The 24,294-nt window shown below is 37.5% G+C and overlaps 1 protein-coding gene across 2 annotated transcripts in view; it reads right to left on the bottom strand.

Moving 5' to 3' along the window:
• SESTD1 (SEC14 and spectrin domain containing 1) overlaps window positions 1-24,294 on the bottom strand; it is a 125,519-nt gene that overhangs the window by 33,432 nt on the left and 67,793 nt on the right. For both annotated transcript variants that reach the window (XM_066233191.1, XM_066233190.1), the window contains 3 exons: window positions 21,724-21,818; window positions 19,183-19,238; window positions 15,294-15,505 (listed from right to left, as the gene is read on the bottom strand). In XM_066233191.1, coding sequence (XP_066089288.1) covers window positions 15,294-15,505; window positions 19,183-19,238; window positions 21,724-21,818 — 363 coding nt within the window. The remainder of the gene's footprint in view (window positions 1-15,293; window positions 15,506-19,182; window positions 19,239-21,723; window positions 21,819-24,294) is intronic.

Here is a 24,294-nt window from a genome sequence, read left to right as displayed (position 1 = left end):
CTGCAGCGCGGACGTTCGTTCAAGCCCAGGAAACAGTGTGCCTGTGGTGAATCAGCCCACGAGCAAATGCCCATGTGCCACAACCCAAGCATCCCAGCCTCCGGCCCGCCCCGCACCATGAGCAGCCCAGCCTCCCGTGCTCCAGGCTGCGAGCAGCCCAGCCTCTCGCCCGCGAGCAGCCCAGCCTCCCCTGCGCACTGCGCTGGGAGCAGCCCAGCCTCCTGCGCCCCAGGCCTCCCGTGCGGAGAGCAACCACCCGCGTGCGAGTAATCGAGTAATCGCCGGCGCCACGAGCAGCAGCTGCCAGCGGCGCACAGGGAGTGCGCAAAAGTGAACTCTCCTACACCGGAGCTTCTCTAGGCGGGAGGGGCGCCTCGCCCAGCCATTCAAGCTAACAATCAAGCATTAGGGGAGGGACACGCACGCAGCTTGCAGTTCATTCTGGAGAAATTCCGCAGATCCAATCACTGAAATTAGCCTAACCCACAGGCTGCTCACCTCCCAACTGACCTACCCGGCTATAATTGACAAGATCTCTCTCAGTCCAGCTATCCAAGACAAGAGGTGTGATATTTTTTAGTGCCTCTTGCTAAAGGGGTGGGGACAACTTCTGATTGGCAGAGCCTTCATACTCAGGGATATACACTAAAAAGAGGGACTTGGCAGATGTTAAGACCTCCTGTACTGCAGGCAGCACCTGCATCTTCTTCCCAGCCAAAACAGGCTACAAAGTGTGGAAAGACTGGGGACAGTGTTCCCACAGAGTGCTAGGTGTGCTGAACAGGCCTGGAAGCTCAGAGAAAGTCACCTTGAGAGCAACTGGCTCCCAGCCCCACCTGATTATGCTGGTGGCTCTGACTGCCAGAGCCTTACCCAGGTCACTGCATTAAGTGGGCTTAGAGTGGGGATTTGCCAGCTCTCTAAGCCTCTTACTCCCCAGGCAGAAGCAGCGGCAGCCTCATAGCTGGATCATCAGGCTGCTAATCCAGGAAGGAGAGACTAGGAGAGAGGCTCCGGGAAAACGGACTCTCTCATTGTCGGAGCCTGCAAACACTAACAAGCCTTGACTACCAACGAGACTGAAGCCAAATATATGACATTGCTGTAGTAGAGTCTCATCAACTACAAATCCCTACCTAAGCGTGCCACAGGGGCAGAGCCTGGGGTACAGAGTCACCGACCAGGAAGAGGGAGCGGAAAGAAAAGGGAAGAAGAAGTTAATCTCTCAAATTCAAGAAAAGTCCACAGGCTTTATAATTTGTTCCACTATTTTTTGTTTGTTTCTTTCATCTTCTTGCCTTTATTAGTATTATTTCTATTTCCTCCACCTTGGTCCTTTTATTCTCTGCTCGTCTTACTCTTTCCTTTTCTTGAACTACACTACCCATAAGTGTTTCATTTTATTTCTTTTCTTCTTCCTTACTCTCCATGAGGGTTACACTCCAAAACCCTTAACTCTCTCTCTCTCTTTTTTTTTCTTTTTTCTTGCTTTCCTTTTCCTCTTTTTCTTGTTTCTCCCTTTCTATTAGTTTCTTCTTTCCTCCTTTTAATTTTCCTCTCATTCAATCCTCAATCACGAAGAAATTATTTAATTTGGGACTCAAGGTTTTTTTTGTGGCATTTTGGGTGCTTTTTACTTCACTTTTTAACTCATTAGCATTCCTCCCAACCCAGGATCTCCATTCTATTCAGTCTTTGCTCCACTTAATAGTTTGTTCTTTTTTTTCCCTTTTTCTGGTTTCTCTCTTATCCCTCTCATTATATCTCTTAGTCGACCATCATTTACAAGTAAATCATTTTATACTTGACCCAATTTTTTCCTTTTTTGCATTTTGTGGGTCCCTACTTCCTTTTTTGCCCCTTGAACAGTTCCCCACAACTCAGGCCCTCCGTTATAGGCAGTTTTTATTCCATTTAGCATAATATAATTCAAAGTTTATCACAATATTTTCCTAAGGAGGAGGGAAGAGGAGGGGAAGAGAAGAAAGAAAAGGGGAGGGAAATAATAAATTATATTTGGGGCTTTTTTCTTTTTTCCAAATTTTTTTAATTTTTTATTTTTTTTCCATTTTTTTCTACTTTTTATTCTTTATTAATTCTCATTAGTGCTATCAACATGACCACTCTCAGATGTCATTAAGAAAAAGGAAATCAAATATCATGGATACAAAAGAAAGAGAAGTAACACAGACAGATGTGAAAAAATCTATGGAGAAAATATTTAATATATTGGAAACCTTGGAGCTAAATGACAGAGAATCTAAAATATAAATCCTAAAAATACTCAGAGATATACAAAAAAACACAGAAAGGCAATTTAGGGAGCTCAGAAAACAACTCAATGAAAACAAAGAATATATTTCCAAGGAAATTGAAACTATAAAAACAAATCAAACAGAGATGAAAAACACAATTCATGAACTCAAAAACGAGGTAACAAGCTTAGCTAATAGAACAGGCCAGATAGAAGGTATGATTAGTGACATAGAAGACAAGCAAAATGAGGCACAACAGAGAGAAGAAGAGAGACTCAAAAATTAAAAAAATGAGAAAGCCCTACAGGAATTGTCTGACTCCATCAAAAAGAATAACTCCATCAATAAGAATAATAGGTATATCAGAGGGAGAAGAGAGAGAAAATGGAATGGAGAATTTATTCATACAAATAATAGACGAGAACTTCCCAAGCCTGTGGAAAGAACTAAAGCCTCAAATTCAAGAAGCAAAGAAGACACCGCGTTTTCTTAACCACAACAAACCTACTTCAAGGCACATCATAATGAAAATGGCACAAACCAACGACAAAGAAAAAATTCTCAAGGCAGTCAGGGAAAAGAAGAATACAACATATAAAGGAAGGCCCATTAGATTATCATCAGATTTTTCAGCAGAAACTCTACAAGCTAGAAGAGAGTGGACCCCAATATTTAAAGTCCTGAAAGAGAGGAACTTTCAGCCAAGAATACTATACCCGGCCCTGGCCGGTTGGCTCAGCGGTAGAGCATCGGCCTGGCGTGTGGGGGACCTGGGTTCGATTCCCGGCCAGGGCACATAGGAGAAGCGCCCATTTGCTTCTCCACCCCCACCTCCTCCTTCCTCTCTGTCTCTTCCCCTACCGCAGCCAAGGCTCCATTGGAACAGAGATGGCCCAGGCGCTGGGGACGGCTCCTTGGCCTCTGCCCCAGGCGCTAGAGTGGCTCTGGTCACGGCAGAGCGACACCCCGGAGGGGCAGAGCATCGCCCCCTGGTGGGCAGAGCATCGCCCCTGGTGGGCGTGCCGGGTGGATCCCGGTCGGGCGCATGCGGGAGTCTGTCTCACTGTCTCTCCCGTTTCCAGCTTCAGAAAAAAAAAAAGAAAAAGAATACTATACCCATCAAAGTTATCCTTCAAGTATGAAGGAGAAATAAAAACATTCACAAATACAGAAAAGATGAGGGAATTTATCATCAGAAAACCCCCACTCCAGGAAATACTAGAGGTGTTTTCCAACCAGATCCAAAGAACAAAACAAAGCAAAACCACAAGTAAAAGCTCTACCAAGAACACAATAAAACCAAATTTAAACTGTGACAACAAAAGCAAAAAAAAAAAAAGGGGAGAGGACAGAGATTAACAGTAGCAAAAGACAATGAAGCGCAGAAACACTCACATGATAGGGTACTATAATGAATATAGTGGGTACCCTTTTCATTACTTAATGGTAACACCCTTGAAAAAACCACCACAAAAGCACATGACTTAAAAAAGGTAGCAACAGAGGAAAGAAGTATGGAATACAAACAAACAAAAACAGATGATAGAAAAACAGAAGACTCAAACAAGATATAAAACTAACAGAAAGAAATTTATAAAATGGCAATAGGGAATCCACAAGTGTCAATAATTACACTAAATGTAAATGGATTAAACACACCAATAAAAAGACACAGAGTAGCAGAATGGATTAAAAAAGAAAATCCAAGTGTATGCTGCCTACAAGAAACACATCTAAGCAACAAGGATAAAAACAAATTCAAAGGGAAAGGCTGGAAAACAATATTCCAAGCAAATAACATCCAAAAAAAAGCAGGCGAAGCAATACTCATATCTGATAATGCTGACTACAAGACAGCAAAAGTACTCAGAGACAAAAATGGTCATTTCTTAATGATTAAGGGGATGCTGAATCAAGAAGACATAACAATCCTTAATATATATACACCACACCAAGGAGCACCAAAATATATAAGACAGCTACTTATTGACCTAAAAACAAAAACTGACAAAAATACAGTCATACTTGGAGACCTCAATACACCGCTGACGGCTCTAGATCGGTCATCCAAACAGAAAATCAATAAAGATATAGTGGCCTTACACGAAACACTAGAGAACCTGGATATGATAGACATCTACAGGACACTTCATCTCAAAGCGAGAGAGTATACATTTTTCTCTAGTGTACATGGAACATTCTTAAGAACTGACCATATGTTGGGCCATAAAAATAACATCAGAAAATTCAGAAAAACTGAAATTGTACCAAGCATATTTTCTGATCATAAAGCCTTGAAACTAGAATTCAACTGCAAAAAAAGAGAAAAAAATCCCACAAAAATGTGGAAATTAAACAACATAGTTTTAAAAAATGAATGGGTCAAAGAAGAAATAAGCGCAGAGATCAAAATATATATACAAATGAAAATGACAATACAACATATCAGAATCTCTGAAATGCAGCAAAAGCAGTAATAAGAGGGAAGTTCATATCACTTCAGGCATATATGAACAAACAAGAGAGAGCCCAAGTGAACCATTTAACTTCACACCTTAAGAAACTGGAAAAAGAAGAACAAAAACAACCCAAAACAAGCCGAAGAAAGGAGATAATAATCAGAGCAGAAATAAATGAAATAGAGAACAGAAAAACTATAGAAAAAATTAATAGAACAAGGAGCTGGTTCTTTGAAAAGATCAACAAAATTGACAAACCCCTGGCAAGACTTAACAAGGAGTAAAGAGAAAGAACTCATATAAACAAAATCCAAAATGAAAGAGGAGAAATCACCACAGACATCGTAGATATACAAAGAATTATTGTAGATTACTATGAAAAACTTTATGCCACTAAATTCAACAACCTAGAAGAAATGGATAAATTCCTAGAACAATACAACCTTCCTAGACTGAGTCAAGAAGAAGCAGAAAGCCTAAACAGACCTATTAGTAGAGAAGAAATAGAAAAAACCATTAAAAACCTCCCCAAAAATAAAAGTCCAGGCCCAGACGGCTATACTAGTGAATTCTATCAAACATTCAAAGAAGACTTGGTTCCCATTCTACTCAAAGTCTTCCAAAAAATTGAAGAAGCAATACTTCCAAACACATTTTATGAGGCCAACACAACCCTCATACGACACCTGGCAAGGACAGCACAAAAAAAGAAAACTACAAACCAGTATCTCTAATGAATACAGAAGCTAAAATACTAAACAAAATACTGGCAAATCGAAGACAACAACATATTAAAAAAATAATACATTATGATCAAGTGGGATTCATCCCAAAATCTCAAAGATGGTTCAATATACATAATACGGTTAACGTAATACACCATATCAACAAAACAAAGAACAAAAACCACATGATCTTATCAATAGATGCAGAAAAGGCATTCAATAAAATATAACAGAACTTTATGTTTAAGACACTCAACAAAATCGGTATAGAAGGAAAATATCTCAACATGATAAAGGCCATATATGATAAACCATCAGCCAACATCATATTAAATGGCATAAAACTGAGAACTTTCCACCTTAAATCAGGAACAAGACAGGGTTGTCCACTCTCTCCACTCTTATTTAACGTGGTGCTAGGTGCTAGAAGTTCTGGCCAGAGCAATCAGACAAGAGAAAGAAATAAAAGGCATCCATATCGGAAAAGAAGAAGTAAAGGGTATCACTTTTTACAGATGATATGATCCTATACATCGAAAACCCCAAAGACTCCACAAAAAGATTACTAGAAACAATAAACCAATACAGTAAGGTCGCAGGATACAAAATTAACATACAAAAGTCCATAGCCTTTCTATATGCCAACAATGAAATATTAGAAAATTAATTCAAAAAAATAATCCCCTTCATGATTGCAACAAAAAAAAAATAAAATACCTAGGAATAAACATAACAAAGAATGTAAAGGACCTATATAACAAAAACTACAAAGCATTGTTAAGGGAAATCAAAAAAGATACAATGAGATGGAAAAATATTCCTTGTTTGTGGATAGGAAGAATCAATATAATCAAAATGGCCATATTACCCAAAGCAATATATAAATTTAATGTAATTCCCATCAAAATTCCTATGACATTCTTTAAAGAAATGGAACAAAAAATCATCAGATTTATATGGAACTATAAAAACCCCCGATTAGCCAAAGCAATCCTAAGGAAAAAGAATGAAGCTGGGGGCGTTACAATACCTGACTTCAAACTATATTATAGGGCCACGACAATCAAAACAGCATGGTATTGGCAGAAAAACAGACACTCAGACCAATGGAACAGAATAGAAAGTCCAGAAATAAAACCACATGTATATGGTCAAATAATTTTTGATAAAGGGGCCAACAACACACAATGGAGAAAAGAAAGCCTCTTCAACAAATGGTGCTGGGAAAACTGGAAAGCCACATGCAAAAGAATGAAACTCGACTACAGCTTGTCCCCTTGTACGAAAATTAATTCAAAATGGATCAAAGACCTAAATATAAGACCTGAAACAATGAAGTACATAGAAGAAGACATAGGTACTAAACTCATGGACCTGGGTTTTAAAGAGCATTTTATGAATTTGACTCCAATGGCAAGAGAAGTGAAGGCAAAGATAAATGAATGGGACTACATCAGAATTAAAAGTTTTTGCTCAGCAAGAGAAACTGACAACAAAATAAACAGACAGCCAACTAAATGGGAAATGATATTTTCAAACAACAGCTCAGATAAGGGCCTAATATCCAAAATATACAAAGAACTTATAAAACTCAACAACAAACAAACAATCCCATAAAAAATGGGAAGAGGACATGAACAGCCACTTCTCCCAGGAAGAAATACAAATGGCCAACAGATATATGAAGAGATGCTCATCTTCATTAGCTATTAGAGAAATGCAAATCAAAACTACAATGTGATACCACCTCACACCTGTTAAGATTAGCTATTATCAACAAGACAGGTAATAGCAAATGCTGGAGAGGCTGTGAGAAAAAGGAACCCTCATTCACTGTTGGTGGGACTGTAAAGTAGTACAACCATTATGGAAGAAAGTATGGTGGTTCCTCAAAAAACTGAAAATAGAACTACCTTATGACCCAGCAATCCCTCTACTGGGTATATACCCCAAAAACTCAGAAACACTGATACATAAAGACACTTGTAGCCCCATGTTCATTGCAGCGTTGTTCACAGTGGCCAAGACATGGAAACAACCAAAAAGCCCTTCAATAGATGACTGGGTAAAGAAGATGTGGCACATATACACTATGGAATATTACTCAGCCATAAGAAATGATAACATTGGATCATTTACAACAAAATGGTGGGATCTTGACAATATTATACGAAGTGAAATTAGTAAATCAGAAAAAAACCAAGAACTACATGATTCCATACATTGGTGGGACATAAAAACGAGACTAAGAGACATGCACAAGGGTGTGGTGGTTACCGGGGGTGGGGAGGAGAGGGGGCACAGGAGGACAGGAGGGAGAGGGGAATGGGAGGGGGAGGGGCACAAAATGTGACGGAGGACAATCTGACTTTGGGTGATGGATATGCAACATAATTGAATGACAAGATAATCTGGACATGTTTTCTTTGAATATATGTACCCTGATTTATTGATGTCACCCCATTAACATGAATAAAAATTTATATAAAAAAAAGAAGGCTGAATGAACTCTGTGCCTGCTTACCTGCTTTCCTCCCTCCCTCCCATGTGTTCAACCGAGCAAGCAAGCAACTCATCAACCCACCCACCCTTACTAAGAGTTAATTAAGTTCCCTGTCCAGTGGCTCAATGGATAGAGCATTGGCCCAGCATATGGATATCACAGGTTTGATTCTGGTCAGAGCATACAGGAAGAGCCCAACCATCTGCTTCTCCCTCCCCACCATTTTCTCCCTCTTCCCCTTCAGCAACCAGTGGCCCGATTGGTTTGAGCACAGTCCTGGGCACTGAGGATAGCTCAGTTGGTCTGAGGGCAGCAGCCTCAGGTGCTAAAAATAGCTCAGTACTCAAGCATCAGCCTAAGATGGGGTTGCTGGGTAGATTCAGGTCAGGGCATATATGGTAGTCTGCCTTACTATCTCCCCTCCTCTTACCTTAAAAAAAAAAAAGTTAATAATATACTACCTGAAATACCTATTAGAACAAGATTGAGGCTCTAATTCTATATTGTTGAACAGGTAGAATGTTTCCAGTTTCCATTAATTCTAAGTAATTCTATGATGAATATTCTATATATTCTATCTTATTTTTATATTAAGCATTATATATATAGCATTTTACTGTTATATGTAGCATTTTTTTTCTAATTCTGTAATGTTCTTATTTATTACCATGTAATGCAAATATGGATATAGAACCAAATATAAAATGGCTTTTAATTACTTTCAACAATTAATAAAATCAATTATTTTATTATATCTAAATTCTAAAATAAGGGTGGAATGATAGCATCTCAAAAATATTTAATAATGAGCCCTGGCTGGTTGGCTCAGCGGTAGAGCGTCGGCCTAGCGTGCAGAGGACCCGGGTTCAATTCCCGGCCAGGGCACATAGGAGAAGCGCCCATTTGCTTCTCCACCCCTCCGCCGCGCCTTCCTCTCTGTCTCTCTCTTCCCCTCCCGCAGCCAAGGCTCCATTGGAGCAAAGATGGCCCGGGCGCTGGGGATGGCTCTGTGACCTCTGCCCCAGGCGCTAGAGTGGCTCTGGTCGCAACATGGCGACGCCCAGGATGGGCAGAGCATCGCCCCCTGGTGGGCAGAGCGTCGCCCCATGGTGGGCGTGCCGGGTGGATCCCGGTCGGGCGCATGCGGGAGTCTGTCTGGCTGTCTCTCCCTGTTTCCAGCTTCAGAAAAATGCAAAAAAATAAAATAAAATAAAATAAAAAATTTAATAATGTATTATACATTGTTTTTAAAAAGTGAAGACATTATTTAAACTTCTAAAATTTGCTTTTAGAATATGCTAGAAACAAAAGAAGCAGGTGACCATAAATCATGTTAACTGGGGGGAAAAATTCACTGATATGGAACAAAGAGCCATAAATAAAGCAAAGGCATCTTGGCACAAAAAAAGTTACACAGTTAAGTGCACATTCAGTTTTAATGCATGCTAAAACTGATTTCCCTTAGGACGCAACACCAGTAAATGTATGACTATTTCTAATGAAAATGATATAATCTGAGGCTGATGCCCCAGTAAACAAATTTATTTAAATACATTACTGATAATGGTTTATCAAACTAGGTTATAAAACTTAATTTCAATCAGGATATCTTATCAGTCAATTTGAATATTAACTTACTACAAAAGCAGTTCCATGCCTAGTCCATATCAGTGTGACTTGTCAAATGGTGACATCCACATGCAAGACATAACCTTGGAGATGTGTTCTTAAAATATACCATGACAAATATCTCCAGAGGCCAAAAATGCATGTGACTATCCACCATTCTTTCGTGACCAGGCTGATTTCTAAAGAATGCATGAGAGAGTATCTGCAAGTATGTGAGGTCACATCAGGCAGAAGGGCATGGCAAGCAAATGTCAAACATCTGATCAGGAGAAAAAATATGAGGAACTGGGCACAGAGCCTCCAGCTGTATCCTTATGCAACTCAGTGTTCTATTTTGCCTCTGTGGTTCCTTTCTATAAACAAGATAAAGCACACGGATGATTCTAGAAATCACATTTGCAATGCCAGCAGTAATTACTACCACAATAAATAACAAGAATCATGACAGCCTGCTTTAGTGACGCGGCATTCCTCTACCCAGAAAAATGTGAAGTCTAATTTTTAAATGTAGCAGCAGCAGCATGGAGAACCTCTGCATACACATGAATTCTAATGCCACCAATGTGAACTGTAGGGAATATGTGACTGATAACTATAATGGTTATTACTTATCCTATAGTTTATTAGAGCTATTGATTTCTCTTTTATTATGTTTTCAGAGATGTCAGTAAAAAAAGAAATTTGGAATAATCCAATTTTCACTAATTTAACATAAGAGAGATAATCAACTTTATGATTATCTTTACATAACCAAATTTTTTTTCATTTTCCTCAAATTTGCAAGACAGAATACACTATACTTTATGCTGTGTGTGCCGACATGATCAATATGTTACTATATAGCTAAATTTAAGTAATCATTTTGAAAAGGGAAATATATCTTTCCCTAAAATGTGACCTGTGAAAAAGATTGTATTAAAGAATGAATATTAATGTTCCAACCAATTCACACGCAATGCTCATAAAGAAAACTGAATTGTAATGAAGTTTGTTTTTGACAATAATCTTGTTACTATCATCATCAAAATTATAAATATTATCATCATTTCCCTTCTCTAGTTTCTTTCTTCTTTATCGACTTGAGCTGGTCCATCATTTCAAAAATGCATTTGGCAAAACATTACCTCCTTTGCCCTTCTGTCTTTTATCATACCCACTGATCCCATGCAGCAAAGCACAAATGCTGCTTGAACCCAATCTCTGTGCTGTATACCTCAACAGCCAGACACAAATTGGTAGGGTCATACAACAGACCAAAAAGGTCCCACCATAAATTCAGATAAACACTACCTAACAATGCAACTACATTTCTGGGGTAATTTCACTCTTCCAATCTTCATGATGAAAACTGTGAATCATCCCTACTCCACTTATACCTTTACTTCTCTTCAAATACCAGCCTGCTACCCTGCCACCAAACCTATACACTAAGCAGACGGCCTTTGTCTCTTACTTACAAAAAAAAGAACACATCACACAGGAACTCCAACTTCCTGACTTATTCATGGAAGCACCTTTGGATTCAACCTACCAGAACCGTGAGAAAATACTTCTGTTGTTGAAGCTCCTACTCTACAGCACTTTGTTTCAGCAGTCCTAGTACACTAAACTAACGCAACCCCCTTCTATGACTTCTGGGCACTGGTCTATTGCTTAATCTTTCCCTCAAAGACCAAATTCTCAGAGTCATCAGTACTCTGTGTTTCCTTCACCACATCATTTTCATTCTCAAATTCATGACTATGCTTCTGGCCCCGCCACTCAGGCCCTGAGTTCACCAATGACCTCAATCTTGTACTCTCTAATAAACATAAATTTTACACTTATTCAGTTTTCAGCATTTACCGGGTCTCACAACTCCTTCCCTGAAATGCTATCTTCTCTTGCCTTCCTAGTCACAGACCTCTTGCACTCTTCTCCTCCATCTCTGGCCAATCCTTCACTGCCTTCTTTTCGGGAATATGCTCTTCTATCTTGTCATTACAGCTGGAGTTTGTCAAGCTCAGTTAATAAGCATACTTCTCACCTACTCTCAGCTCTTTCCTAGGGCAATTCTCATCCATATCAATGCCTCTGATTACCACTCATCTACAAATGACAAATAAACATGTCACCAGCCCAGACTTCTCTGATTTTTGGACTTGTTCAGAACTACCCTTCTACATCTTTGCTTAAATGTCTCAAAGTCATCTCAAATTCAACATATCTAAAACCAAACTCATGATTCTCCACACTCTTTTCCACCTATACTTAAATCCAAATACTGTCCAGTGTTCTGTAACTGAACACCACCACCATCCATTGTCTCTTTTTTTTTTTTTGGTGACAGATAGGGACAGATAGACAGGAAAGGAGAGAGATGAGAAGCATCAATTCTTTGTTGTGGTACCTTAGTTATTCATTGATTGCTTTCTCATATGTGCCTTAACTGGGGAGGGGGGCGGCTACAGTAGACCAAGTGACCCCTTGCTCGAGCCAGTGACTTTGGGCTCAAGCTGGTGAGCCTTGCTCAAACCAGATGAGCCCACGCTCAAGCTGCCGACCTCGAAGTCTTGAAGCTGGGTCCTACGCTTCCCAGTCCGACACCCTATCCACTGTGCCACTGCCTGGTCAGGCCATCCTCAAGTCTTGCAAGCCTTAAAAATGATTCATCTCTGATATATATCTTCTTTCTCACTCTTACTCCCACCACTTTTTTTCTTGGGGCTTGGAATTGCTGCAGTTTTACAACTCTTTATATTATGTAATTATGTACCATAAAGGTGAGAACTTTGTCTATTTTACTCACCATTATATTTTACCTAGCACAATGTTACATTAATGTACACATTCATATTGAATGAGTGAGCAAATAATATATATTAATTGAAAACTCATTCTGTGCCAAATACTTTATAAAAATTATCTTCTCTAATCCTGGTGACAGCCCTATTAAGTAGGTGTAATTATTGCTGTTATTGTTACGCTCAGTTTACTAAGCAGGAAGCTACAGCAATGAGAGGTTACTGTTAGTTCCCAAGGTCAAAAAACTTGGAAATGGTAAAAGAGGATGAACCCAGTCTACCTGGGTGCCTTGTATAACACCATGCCATTCCATTATTATGGTTTTCAAAAATATACCACCTTATCTGCAGTTTTAGTGACCCATGATCAACAGCAGCTCAATAATTTAAATGAGAAATTCCAGAAATAAATAATTTATAAATTTAAATTGCATGCCATTCTGAGTGGTGTGATGAAACCCTGTACTGACCCACCAAGAATGTGAACCATTCCTCTGTCCACTGTAGCCACACTATAAACGCTTTCTGCTCCTTAGTCACTCAGCCTTTTCAGTTACCAGATCGACTGCCGTGGTACTACAGTGCTGTGTCCAATAACCCTTATTTTATTTAACAGTGGCCACAAAGTGCAAGAGCAGTGATGCTGGCTATTCAGATAGGACAAAAAAGAAGCCATAAAGTATTTCCGTTAAGTGAAAAGGTATGCAAATACAGTAAAAAACATAGTATATACAGGTTTTGGTACTATTTCTGATTTCAGGCATCCACTGGGGGTTTTGGAAACATATCCCTTGCAAACAAGAGGAACTACTAAACTCTCATGATACTTGGCTAAGTTTACCTGAATTTAATACAAGCTATGTTTAACTTATGAATATATTACATAGAAAAAGTTACATATAATTAATTTATGCTCAGAAATCTTTAGTTTAATTACCATGAGATAAAAACTAAGTCCTTTCGCCTAGAATTCAAGATTCTCCATGACCCAGCTCCTTCCTTCATTTCATGCCCTTTGTCTCCATGACATCCTGATGACCTGGTCAGGGGTCAGCAAACTGCAGGCCCACTGTGGCCTACCACTGTTTTTGTAAATAACACTTTATTGGAGCAGAGCCATACACATTCATTCAGGGGTCTCCAAACTTTTTTACACAGGGGGCCAGTTCACTGTCCCTCAGACCATTGGAGGGCTGCCAAATACAGTGGTCCTCTCACTGACCACCAATGAAAGAGGTGCCCCTTCCAGAAGTGCAGTGGGGGCTGGATAGATGGCCTCAGGGGGCCGCAGTTTGGGGACGCCTGAACATAGTTCCTATGTATTATAATGGCAGATTAAATGGCTGTAACTGCAAGAAAAACTGTATGATCCACAAAGCCCAAATATTTATTATTTGGCCTTTTACAGAAAAAAATATGCCAACACTGAAGTAGACTTCTAGACTAAAGTCTAGTTCAATGGAAATAAATGTAATAGCTACCATTAATCGAGTGCTTAGTTTTCTCAAAAAAAACTTTCAAAAGTGAACTTATTATCCCTGTTTTAGTAATGAAAAAAGGAAGGCAGAGAGAGAAAAAGAGAAAGGGAAAAAAAGAAAAAAGGAAGTTAAATGGAGGTTTAGGTAGCTAAATAATGTATCCATTATCACAGAGTAAATAAGTGGAAGAACTGGGATTCAGAACATGCTTTCTGATTATGATGCTCTATGATTTAAGGTCAAAAATTTCCTGTGGTGCCTCACTGTTTCCTTTTTCTTCAGCATAGCTTGGGATTTCATGCTGCTATTATTCATTCATGTTGTTCTTTATCTTCCACAAAATGTCAATTCTTTTAACCTTCAAGAAGATGCCTGATGAAGTCATATACATTCTTGGAGGATAAAGCTCAAGTGCTACCTCCTTCACTAAATTTTCCTACATTACCTGCAACCAGAGGAATAATTCCTTCTATAAATGACAGCACTTCAGTCATGCTCTCATGAACACTCTCTTACTTAACACTCTCTCCATTTAAGTTTAATGATAGCAAAAGCCAGGTCTACGTTTATACCCTGTTAAAACTTAATACAATGTCTTCTACATAATAAGCACTTAATAAACAACTATCTAATAAATAAATAAATCTAATAAAAACTTTTCTAATCTGGATTTTTAAGTAAAATAGTTTAAGACTGATCTCTTTATAATTCAAATAACAGAAATGCCTTCCTAAGCACTAATTTTTAGTATAAAAGTAAAAATTTATAAATACTAAATATATTTAAAACTTGTCATTTCAAGAAATATTAAAATATAATACTATATTTATATTACATTTTATCACTTTGCTAAGATGAAAAACTAAATGCCCAAATTAAGAGAAAATTAACAAATTATTTGAAAATATAAAATATCAATAATAAAATGTTATTGTAAGAATATAAGACCACAGATGCTTCCAACAACTAGTTATTTTTGAAGTTCATTCTGATAGCGTGAGCTGAATGCTCAATGTCATAACTGTAGAAAAAATACAATCTCAATGCAAATACTATTTGTAAAAATATACATTATTTAAAATAGTTTAAAATCAGGTTTGATATATCTAAGGTTCTCTATATAGTTAAAATAAAGCTTAGAATAAAATCACTCACACAGTAAAAATTATTTTTTTTCAGATTTTTTTTTAAATTTATTTATTCATTTTTAGAGAGGAGAGGGAGAGAGAGGAGAGAGAGACAGAGAGAGAGAGAAGGGGGGAGGAGCTGGAAGCATCAACTCCCATATGTGGCTTGACCAGGCAAGCCCAGGGTTTCGAACCGGCGACCTCAGCATTTCCAGGTCAACGCTTTATCCACTGCGCCACCACAGGTCAGGCCTAAAAATTATTTTTAAATAACCCATAACCCAACATTTAGATTTAAAAAGAGTTAAATAGATTCATCAAATCAGACACCTACCTGCATCACCTTCTGCTGAATCTCTTCTAACTGTGTACGCTTACTACGTTGCCGACAAACTTCCTGGTAACGGGTATATTGCTCTCGCAGTGAATCTAATAATTTCATAACCTGTGGCTGTGCAAGCAGTTCATCATCCATAGGAGACCATGACACCCCTCCCTCTGAGCCATTAAATCGACGCTGCTGTAATTCGGATAGCAATTCATGTCCTTTACAAAGAAAAGATATTTATAATTAATATCAATAAAGTAATACAATTCTTCTCAACCTTCTCAATTTTAGTCCTTATTTTTTGAACCTATCTTACCTATATGTCTACCTACCTACCTATCTATCTACTACCAGGTCTTAAGTACTGAAATGTAACTTTTTATTTTTATTTTTTTTAATTTTTTATTTTATTTATTCATTTTAGAGAGGAGAGAGAGAGAGACAGAGAGAGAAGAGAGAGAGACAGGGGGGAGGAGCTGGAAGCATCAACTCCCATATGTGCCTTGACCAGGCAAGCCCAGGGTTTCGAACCGGCGACCTCAGCATTTCCAGGTCTGAAATGTAACTTTTAAATTTATATAGAAATACATGAAGATGGCATATATGCATAAACATATACATATATACACACAATATATAGTATCATATTTATATGCTATTTTGTATATCATAAATATGTATACTAACTCTGCAATACTATAGAGTAAACATACATGGAGTATATATACTTTATCCATCCCTATCTATCACATTCTTCTTATTGGATTCACTGCTCAGTATACTGGACCAACCAGTCCTCTTTCCCTGTAGAGCACAATCACACTCTGGAATTTCTGTCTGATGGTACTACTGATCACCACTAAGCAATATGTTGTAGGATTTCAACATTATTAATCTATACCCTTAATTATATAGCTCCCAAAAGAAAAGTTGATGATGTAATAAATGTATGTTGGAGTAAAGGCAGAAAGTCTTTATTACTGGTACAAAATAATATTTAAGTAATCTCTATTTATTGGACTCTCTACAACATATTACTGTGAATTAGGAGAGGCCAAAGAATTGCATCCAATGTTATTCAATTACAGCACACTAACGGAGAAAACCCACTTATTCTTGAGAAATTAGAATTGCAGTATATGTAAGATGTAAAGCTATAAACATATTAATAACTTTAAAAGTAAATAAATTAACAAATTGCTTTTCCAGTATACTGCTATTTCAATTATTATGTAGGGGTCAAAAATATGTAGATATTTACATACTTTTGTCTTTACCTTTATTCAGAAAAATGTCCTAGGCCCTGGCCGGTTGGCTCAGTGTTAGAGTATCGGCCTGGTGTGCAGAAGCCCCGGGTTCGATTCCTGGCTAGGGCACACAGGAGAAGCGCCCATCTGCTTCTCCACCCCTCCTCCTCTCCTTCCTCTCTGTCTCTCTCTTCCCCTCCCGCAGCCGAGGCTCCATTGGAGCAAAGATGGCCCGGGCGCTGGGGATGGCTCCTTGGCCTCTGCCCCAGGCGCTATAGTGGCTCTGGTCGCAACAGAGCGACGCCTCCTGGTGGGCAGAGCGTCGCCCCTGGTGGGCGTGCCGGGTGGATCCCGGTCGGGCGCATGCGGGAGTCTGTCTGACTGTCTCTCCCCGTTTCCAGCTTCAGAAAAATACAAAAAAAAAGAAAAAAAAGAAAAATGTCCTAAATTTAAATGGCTTTTAATATATAGAAAAAGAACTTCTAATATGATTTAGAGGTACTTCCAATTTCTAAAAAAACCCACAAGATTGTTCTAAATTTGTCCATTCTATACTTTTTTTATCCCTATTTTAAGACTTAATAGCATATAAAAAAGGATTTAGTGGCATATAAAGTTAATTTTTAAATACAAATCTAGGCCCTAGCCATTTGATTCAGTGGTAGAGCATCAGCACAGCATGTGGATGTCCTGGGTTCAACTGCCGGTCAGAGCACACAGGAGAAACGCCCATTTGTTTCTCTCTCTCTCTCTCTTTCCCCCTCCTGCAACTACTTTAAAAAACTTAATTTTACTGCTTAAGTAAGCTTTCAAAATGTTAAATATAAACATGAATCTAAGTTTTAATACTAGAGCAATATGTATTTTTAATGACAGTCTACTACTGTACCTTCTGAACACACTGATTACAATATTTTTCCCCCCAAAGTTAGAAGTGGGAGGCAGGCAGACAGACTCCCCCATGCGCGTGACCGGGATCGACCTGGCACGTCCACCAGGGGGCAATGCTCTGCCCACCTGGGGCATTGTTCCGTTGTGGCTAGCGCCTGAGTCGGAGGCCATGGAACCATCCTCAGCGCCCGGGGCCAAGTTTGCTCCTATGGAGCCTCGGCTGCTGGAGGGGAAGAGTGAGATAGAGAAAGAGGAGAGAGGGAAGGGTGGAGAAGCAGATAGGTGCTTCTCCTGACTGGGAATTGAACCCAAGACTTCCACATGCTGGGCCGACGCTCTCCTACTGAGCCAACAGGCCAGGGCCTACAATTATATTTTTGTTCTCTAAAAATATAAGACATATTACTAAAAAACTTAAAACTGAATCAATACAACAAAAATATTCAGAAATTTTTTACTTTATATTTTATAATTGGAATAACTATCTTAAAGATTTATGTAAAGTCAAGTCTACTTATATATGTAAACATATATTTATATACATATACTCCAGACCAAATATTTCTAGTAGTGGTTTCACAGATTCTAGCAGAAGATTGGAATTCTGTAAAATAATAATACAACAATTTTGTTTCTAATGTATTTTTCTACTAATGGTTCATAATTCTACATCTGCTGTGTACTGGGCACTGTTCTACCACTTTCCATATGTTCACTCATTTATCCTTTCCCACAACCCAGCAAAGTGTATTTACTGTTATAATTCCATTTTTAAGATGGAAAACTAAGCCATGAAAAAATTAAGTAACTTATTTTATAAGTTCTACAACTAGTGATACTACAGCTAGGACTTGAGCAGTTTGGTTTCAAATTATATAGTCTTTGAAATCATTAGGTGGTGCTGCTTCTCTAATGGAAATAGTATACACAAGAAAAATGTTGAAGGTAGTAACTGTCAAAGTAGAAGAAATTTAATATAGTCTAATCTTAATGGCTTATATGAATTTATACGCTACATATCACATAGCACTGAACATACACTATGTGGAAAGCCATTGCAAGATGCTAAGTGTTTTCACATAGATGATTATAAAAACAGTACAGCCAGTGGTCTTAGATTTAGACCTGTGTTTAGTGCTATGATGATAAAGCTTGATCCTTCCTTGATCTTGAACAAGCTTTTTAAATCTCTAGCCTTTGGCTTCCTCAAGTACAAAATAGAGAAAATAATTCTAATTATCTCAAAGAGCTGTAAGGAGAATGAAAGTTAAAAATACAAAAAGAAATAGAATGTTAGAAGATAATAAGTAATCAATAATCCTCACAGCAACTCAATAGAATAAAAATTTTTATCTCCATTTTATAGATAAGAAAATATAGATTTTCAAGGAAGAGATAACTTACTTATTTTTCATTATTTATATTTTTTAATATTATAGAGTATATTAACAGTTCAGCTAAATAAAAAAGAAATTTGAAAAATTTCCCCTTTGATATAGAGCAATTTACCACTTAACACTGTCAATAGGTTCTCCAACTTTAAGCAAAACAACGTATAAGAAAACCAATTTTACCATAGGCTAACTGATATAAAACAAAAGTTAAGTTCCTATGGCATGTCATAACATTATAACAAAATGATGTTATTCAAGGACCAGCTGTACATGCTCAACCAATGTTTCTTTCATGAACAAGTCAAAACAGGACTGGTTTACTGAATTATGATTATTACTGAGCAATAGGTTTTTCCATCTTACCTGTCTGAAGAACTGTTTCAGGATCAACTGATGGAAGGAAGTTTAAATCCACAGACCTGGCAAGCACCAAAAGAACAATTTTTAAAAGCTATATTTCTAGCTCTATAACTTAAGAAAATCCTTTATACATACATATTAAAACAGGTACACGCAAATACAAAAATCTGAGGCATACTGCTCTGCCCTTCTGATTTCTCTTAAGCATTAGGAAGTGCATTAGAAATAAATACTTGTACCCAAAGAAGTATCTGTAAAAATCATAAAATACATTACTTGGAAATATATAGTTTATTATTATATTATTTCAAATATATCAAAAAAATCTATTTAATTTTTACTGAATATTTGTTTCAAAATGAAATTTGTAAGTATGTAATAACCCAAAACTGTCAATATTAAAAATGTAATCAAAAGTTTACTTATCTATGGCAACCGCTGAAAGCTGCAAATATATTATATTTGTGTGTGACTGTAACAAATTGTACTCTCTTCTATGTACTAATTAATGCTTTATATGAGTCATACTAGGGCCTTTATTAAACATGTTTGGGAAACAAAAAATGAAGGAATGATAGGGTATATGGCAATCAAAGCCTAGGACTGTTCATTGATCTAGGCCTTCAGCTCTTATATAATCTAGATGCTTCCTGAGGACTGACATAAAAGAGGTGACGAAAATCTGCAAGAGGAGAGACTTCATCTGGGGTATTGGAGACTAAGCAGTAACACTTGAGTTCCTTTAGGAGGGACTGGCAAATACAAGATTTTATTTGATACTTTGTATAAGGGGTTGGGAACCTTTTTGGCTGAGAGAGCCATGAACTCCACATATTTTAAAATGTAATTCCATGAGAGCCGTACAATGACCCATATACATTACGCATTATCCAATAAAAATTTGGTGTTGTCCCGGAGGACAGCTGTGATTGGCTCCAGCCACCCGCAACCATGAACATGAGCGGTAGGAAATGAATGGATTGTAATACATGAGAATGTTTTATATTTTTAACGTTACTATTTTTTTTATTAAAGATTTGTCTGCAAGCCAGATGCAGCCATCAAAAGAGCCACATCTGGCTTGCGAGCCATAGGTTCCCGACCCCTGCTTTATATAGTCGTGTGAACCAGAATTTCCCAAATTAATTTCCAAACCATTGAACAGATATGATTAGGTGGAGAAAAAAGGGTGCCACTGGAATGTAAACACAAGAAGTTCTAAGGAAGCAATTTAAACAGGTTTCATTAATGTGATACCCTCTTAGAACCTATCATCTGTAAATGTTCACAGTCATTCTCAGAGAGGGAAATACAGTAAACAACATTAAACCCTATGGCCATAACCTCATTTTCTATAGGCACCCTTTAGCATGTCTTTCCTGAGGAACAGTACTTGAAGAATCATCAAATTTACTCTGCTGGACTACTCAGAAAGCAAGAAGTTCGGCTAATTTTTATCAAGTAACTTATGTGAGATTTTCAATTCCTAACCATAACGCATAAGTATCAATATATGTGATATCTATACTCACAAATTTACATATATGTAAATTTTTTACATTTTTATAATGTATCTATGTGATAGTAATGTTCTTAAATGGTTGTTGTAACTTTAACAAGATTTATACTCATATCATTTGTTTTCACATTTTTACTTTGTCTAATCAAGATTTGGTGTTATGCAATGACCTCCCCTTATCCCTCTTATTATCTCAGTTGATTGGTACGTGACTATATCTAGATTTATGGAATAACAAGGTGAATTTTATCAAGGTTCCACTGTATTTTAAAGGCCAGATTCAAAAGAGCTAGACAAGGATAAGAATTTATTCTTTCAAATTTCTTAATGAAAAATTACTGTTTTAGTGACCATTGTTACGAGACACCAGAAAGAGTTAATTTGCATCCTAAATAGCTTTTTACCTGGGAAGAAGGACTTGGCCTACCAACAGAAAAACAAAACTGTTAAGATTGTGAAGTTCAATGGAAACCTGTTAAAATTATTTATCTAGGTAGTTACATTTAGATAACACAATTGAACAATTACTTCATCTAGTATCATAAAACACTATATTCCCCAAGGTGAACTCATGAATTATCACATATTTTACAGGGACACATGAGTTGTACAAGCCAAGTGTTTAAATGCTAATGTATTTAAATAACATTTTATCAATTTTATTTCAAGCTGCAACATTTTCCATATTCTTTACAAGCAAAGCAGAACTTTACTAAGTTAGAAAACTATCTCATTTTGAAAACATGTCCTTGCCAAGAAATATTTTACAGTGTCAGAAAAAAGAAATCACTATTCATTAAATAAAATCTTTTGTAAAGAAACTTTGACTCAAATTAACAAATTTTACATATAAAGTAAATCCTCAAAAATTAAAAAACAAATTTAATTAAAATTTTGTATGCCAATTTTTACTGAATGGAGACTTGTTTACTTAATTCTTTTAGAGTTAATTAACAATAGCGGTATCTTTTATCAGATTACTCATAGCTTTGCACGAGTATAACTGCTTAACTCTGGCCACCTACCTTTCTTTCTCTTGATTTCCTTTATCACTTCCATTGTTAATCAAAGCAAGTTCATCTAATAATGATGTAGATTCTTTTGTAAACTTCTCAAAAACCTACAATATAAAATTTTACTAACATTAAAAATAATCTTAAATTTTTATTAATTTTTAGAAATAGCAAAGACGGGGAAGACAGAGAAACATCAATCTCTTGATCCACTTATTTTTGCATTTATTGGTTGAATCTTGCATGTGCCCTGAGTGGGGATGGAACCTGCAACTCTGCTGCATCAGGACAACGCCCTAACTAGCTGAGCAACCAAGCCAGGGCCAAGAGTAATCTTAAAAGTTAATTTGAAGGGTAATGGCAGCGTGAGATACTCCTGATCTCTCTCCTTGAAATTTCAACAAATTGAACACAGCAAAGGAACTCCAGCTGGACTTGCAGGCACCCCTGAAAGATCCATACACCGAATGGACTAAAGGTGCACAGGGTGAAAAGGGGGATAGAAGATAAAACGCATTCATGGTGGGCTTTGTAGAGGAGAGGAGACAAACCCGGAGTGACTGGGTGGTTGTTTTTTTCTCGGCTGAACTATGGGGAGGAGGGAAGCTCAGGCTCTCTGGCTTTTGTCTGAGGAGTACAGAGATGGAAACTCAGAGTGACTGGGTCTCCTTCAGCTGGACAAGTGGTGAGATAGAGGAGCAGAGGGGGAGATAAAGCGGCCAGAGCACGGGGTGACGGCCAGTGTTCCTGCAGTCCGCCTGCAGCCTGCACTTGGCAGAGACAGGGAAAACTAAAGTGCAGCCCCCCAGCCTCCAAGATCCTGCCTCCCTCACCTTGCAGTATCAAGAGTGGCAGAGACAAACCCAACAGCTAGCTCTCCAGAGCCACTCTCTTCAATGAAGAACAGAGGTGCTCCACTTCTAGTCCCCAGGTCTGTTGCGATATGGGGAGGAGTGCACAGAAGCTGAGAACACCACTGCTAGAGCCCTAAAGCCAGAAAGCTGAAACCATTAAGCCCTCACAACACACACTACCCAACAACTGCAGCCCTGCCTACACACTGTGACAGCAGTATCTTAGCAGGGTTCAACACAAAAAAGGAAACTACAGAACAATATCTCTAATAAATACAGATGCAAAAATCCTAAACAAAATACTAGCAAATTGAATACAACAACACATTAAAAAAATAATACATCACGATCAAGTGGGATTCATTCCAAGAGCACAAGGCTGGTTCAATATATGGAAATCCATCAACAATGTGTACAAAACAAAGAACAAAAATTATATGATTCTATCAACAGATGCAGAAATGGCATTCGATAAGACACAACATCCTTTTATGTTGAAGACACTCAATAAAATCTGATTAGAAGGAAAGTACTTCAACATAATAAAAGCCATATATGACAAACCATTGGCTAATGTCATACTAAATGGCAAAAAAATTAAGGCTTTTCCTCTAAATCAGGAACAAGACAAGGTTGCCCAATCTCTCCATTTTTATTCAACAAACTTCTAGAAGTGTTAGTCAAAACTATCAGGCAAGAGAAAGAAATAAAAGGCATCCATATCAGGAAAGAAGTAAAGGTATCACTTTTTGCAGATGACATGATCCTGTATATGGAAAACTCCGAAGACTCCCCCAAAAAACTATTAGAAACAATAAACCAATACAGTAAAGTCACAGGATACAAAAATCAATATACAAAAGTCCACTGCTTCCCTATATGCCACCAATAAAACATCAAGAAATGAATTAAAAATAAAATTTCTTTTACAATTGCAACAAAAAAATAAAATAAAATAAAATACCTAGGAATAAACTTAACAAAGGAAGTGAAGGACCTACATACTGAAAACTACAAAAAATTATTGAAAGAAATTGAACAAGACACATTGAAATGGAAAAATATTCCATGTTCATGCAATGGAAGAATCAACATAGTTAAAATGGCCACATTACCCAAAGCAATATACAAACTTAATACAATCCCCATCAAAATCCCAATATCATTCTTTAAAGAAATAGAAGAAAAATTACCAGGTTTGTATGGAACCATAAAAAACCCAAAATGGCCAAAGCAATTCTGAGGAAAAGGAATGAAGCTGGAGGTAACACACTACCTGACTTCAAATTATACCATAAAGCCACAATAATCAAAACAATGTGGTATTGGCAGAAAAACAGACATACAGATCAATGGAACAGAGTTGAAAGCCCAGAATAAAACCAGATATATATGGACAAATCACCTTCAACAAAGGAGCCAAAAATACACAATGGATTAAAAAAAAAAAAAAAAAAAAGCCTCCTCAATAAATGGTGCTGGGAAAATCAGAAAGCCATATGTAAAAGAATGAAACTTGACTATACTTTGTCCCTTGGCACAAAAATTAATTCAAAATGGATCAAAGATCTAAATATAAGATATGCAACAATAAATTACACAGAAGAACACATAGGTACTAAGCTCATTGACCTTGGCCATAGAGAACAATTTATGAATTTGACCCAAAGGCATGGAAAGTAAAGGCAAAAATAAATAAATGGAACTATACCAAACTAAGAAGCTTTCT

The sequence above is a fragment of the Saccopteryx bilineata genome, chromosome 5 (assembly GCF_036850765.1).
Source record: "Saccopteryx bilineata isolate mSacBil1 chromosome 5, mSacBil1_pri_phased_curated, whole genome shotgun sequence".
NCBI lineage: Eukaryota > Metazoa > Chordata > Mammalia > Chiroptera > Emballonuridae > Saccopteryx > Saccopteryx bilineata.
Note: the sequence above shows the minus strand (reverse complement) of the source record. Positions and strands in the feature narration are given on the sequence as shown.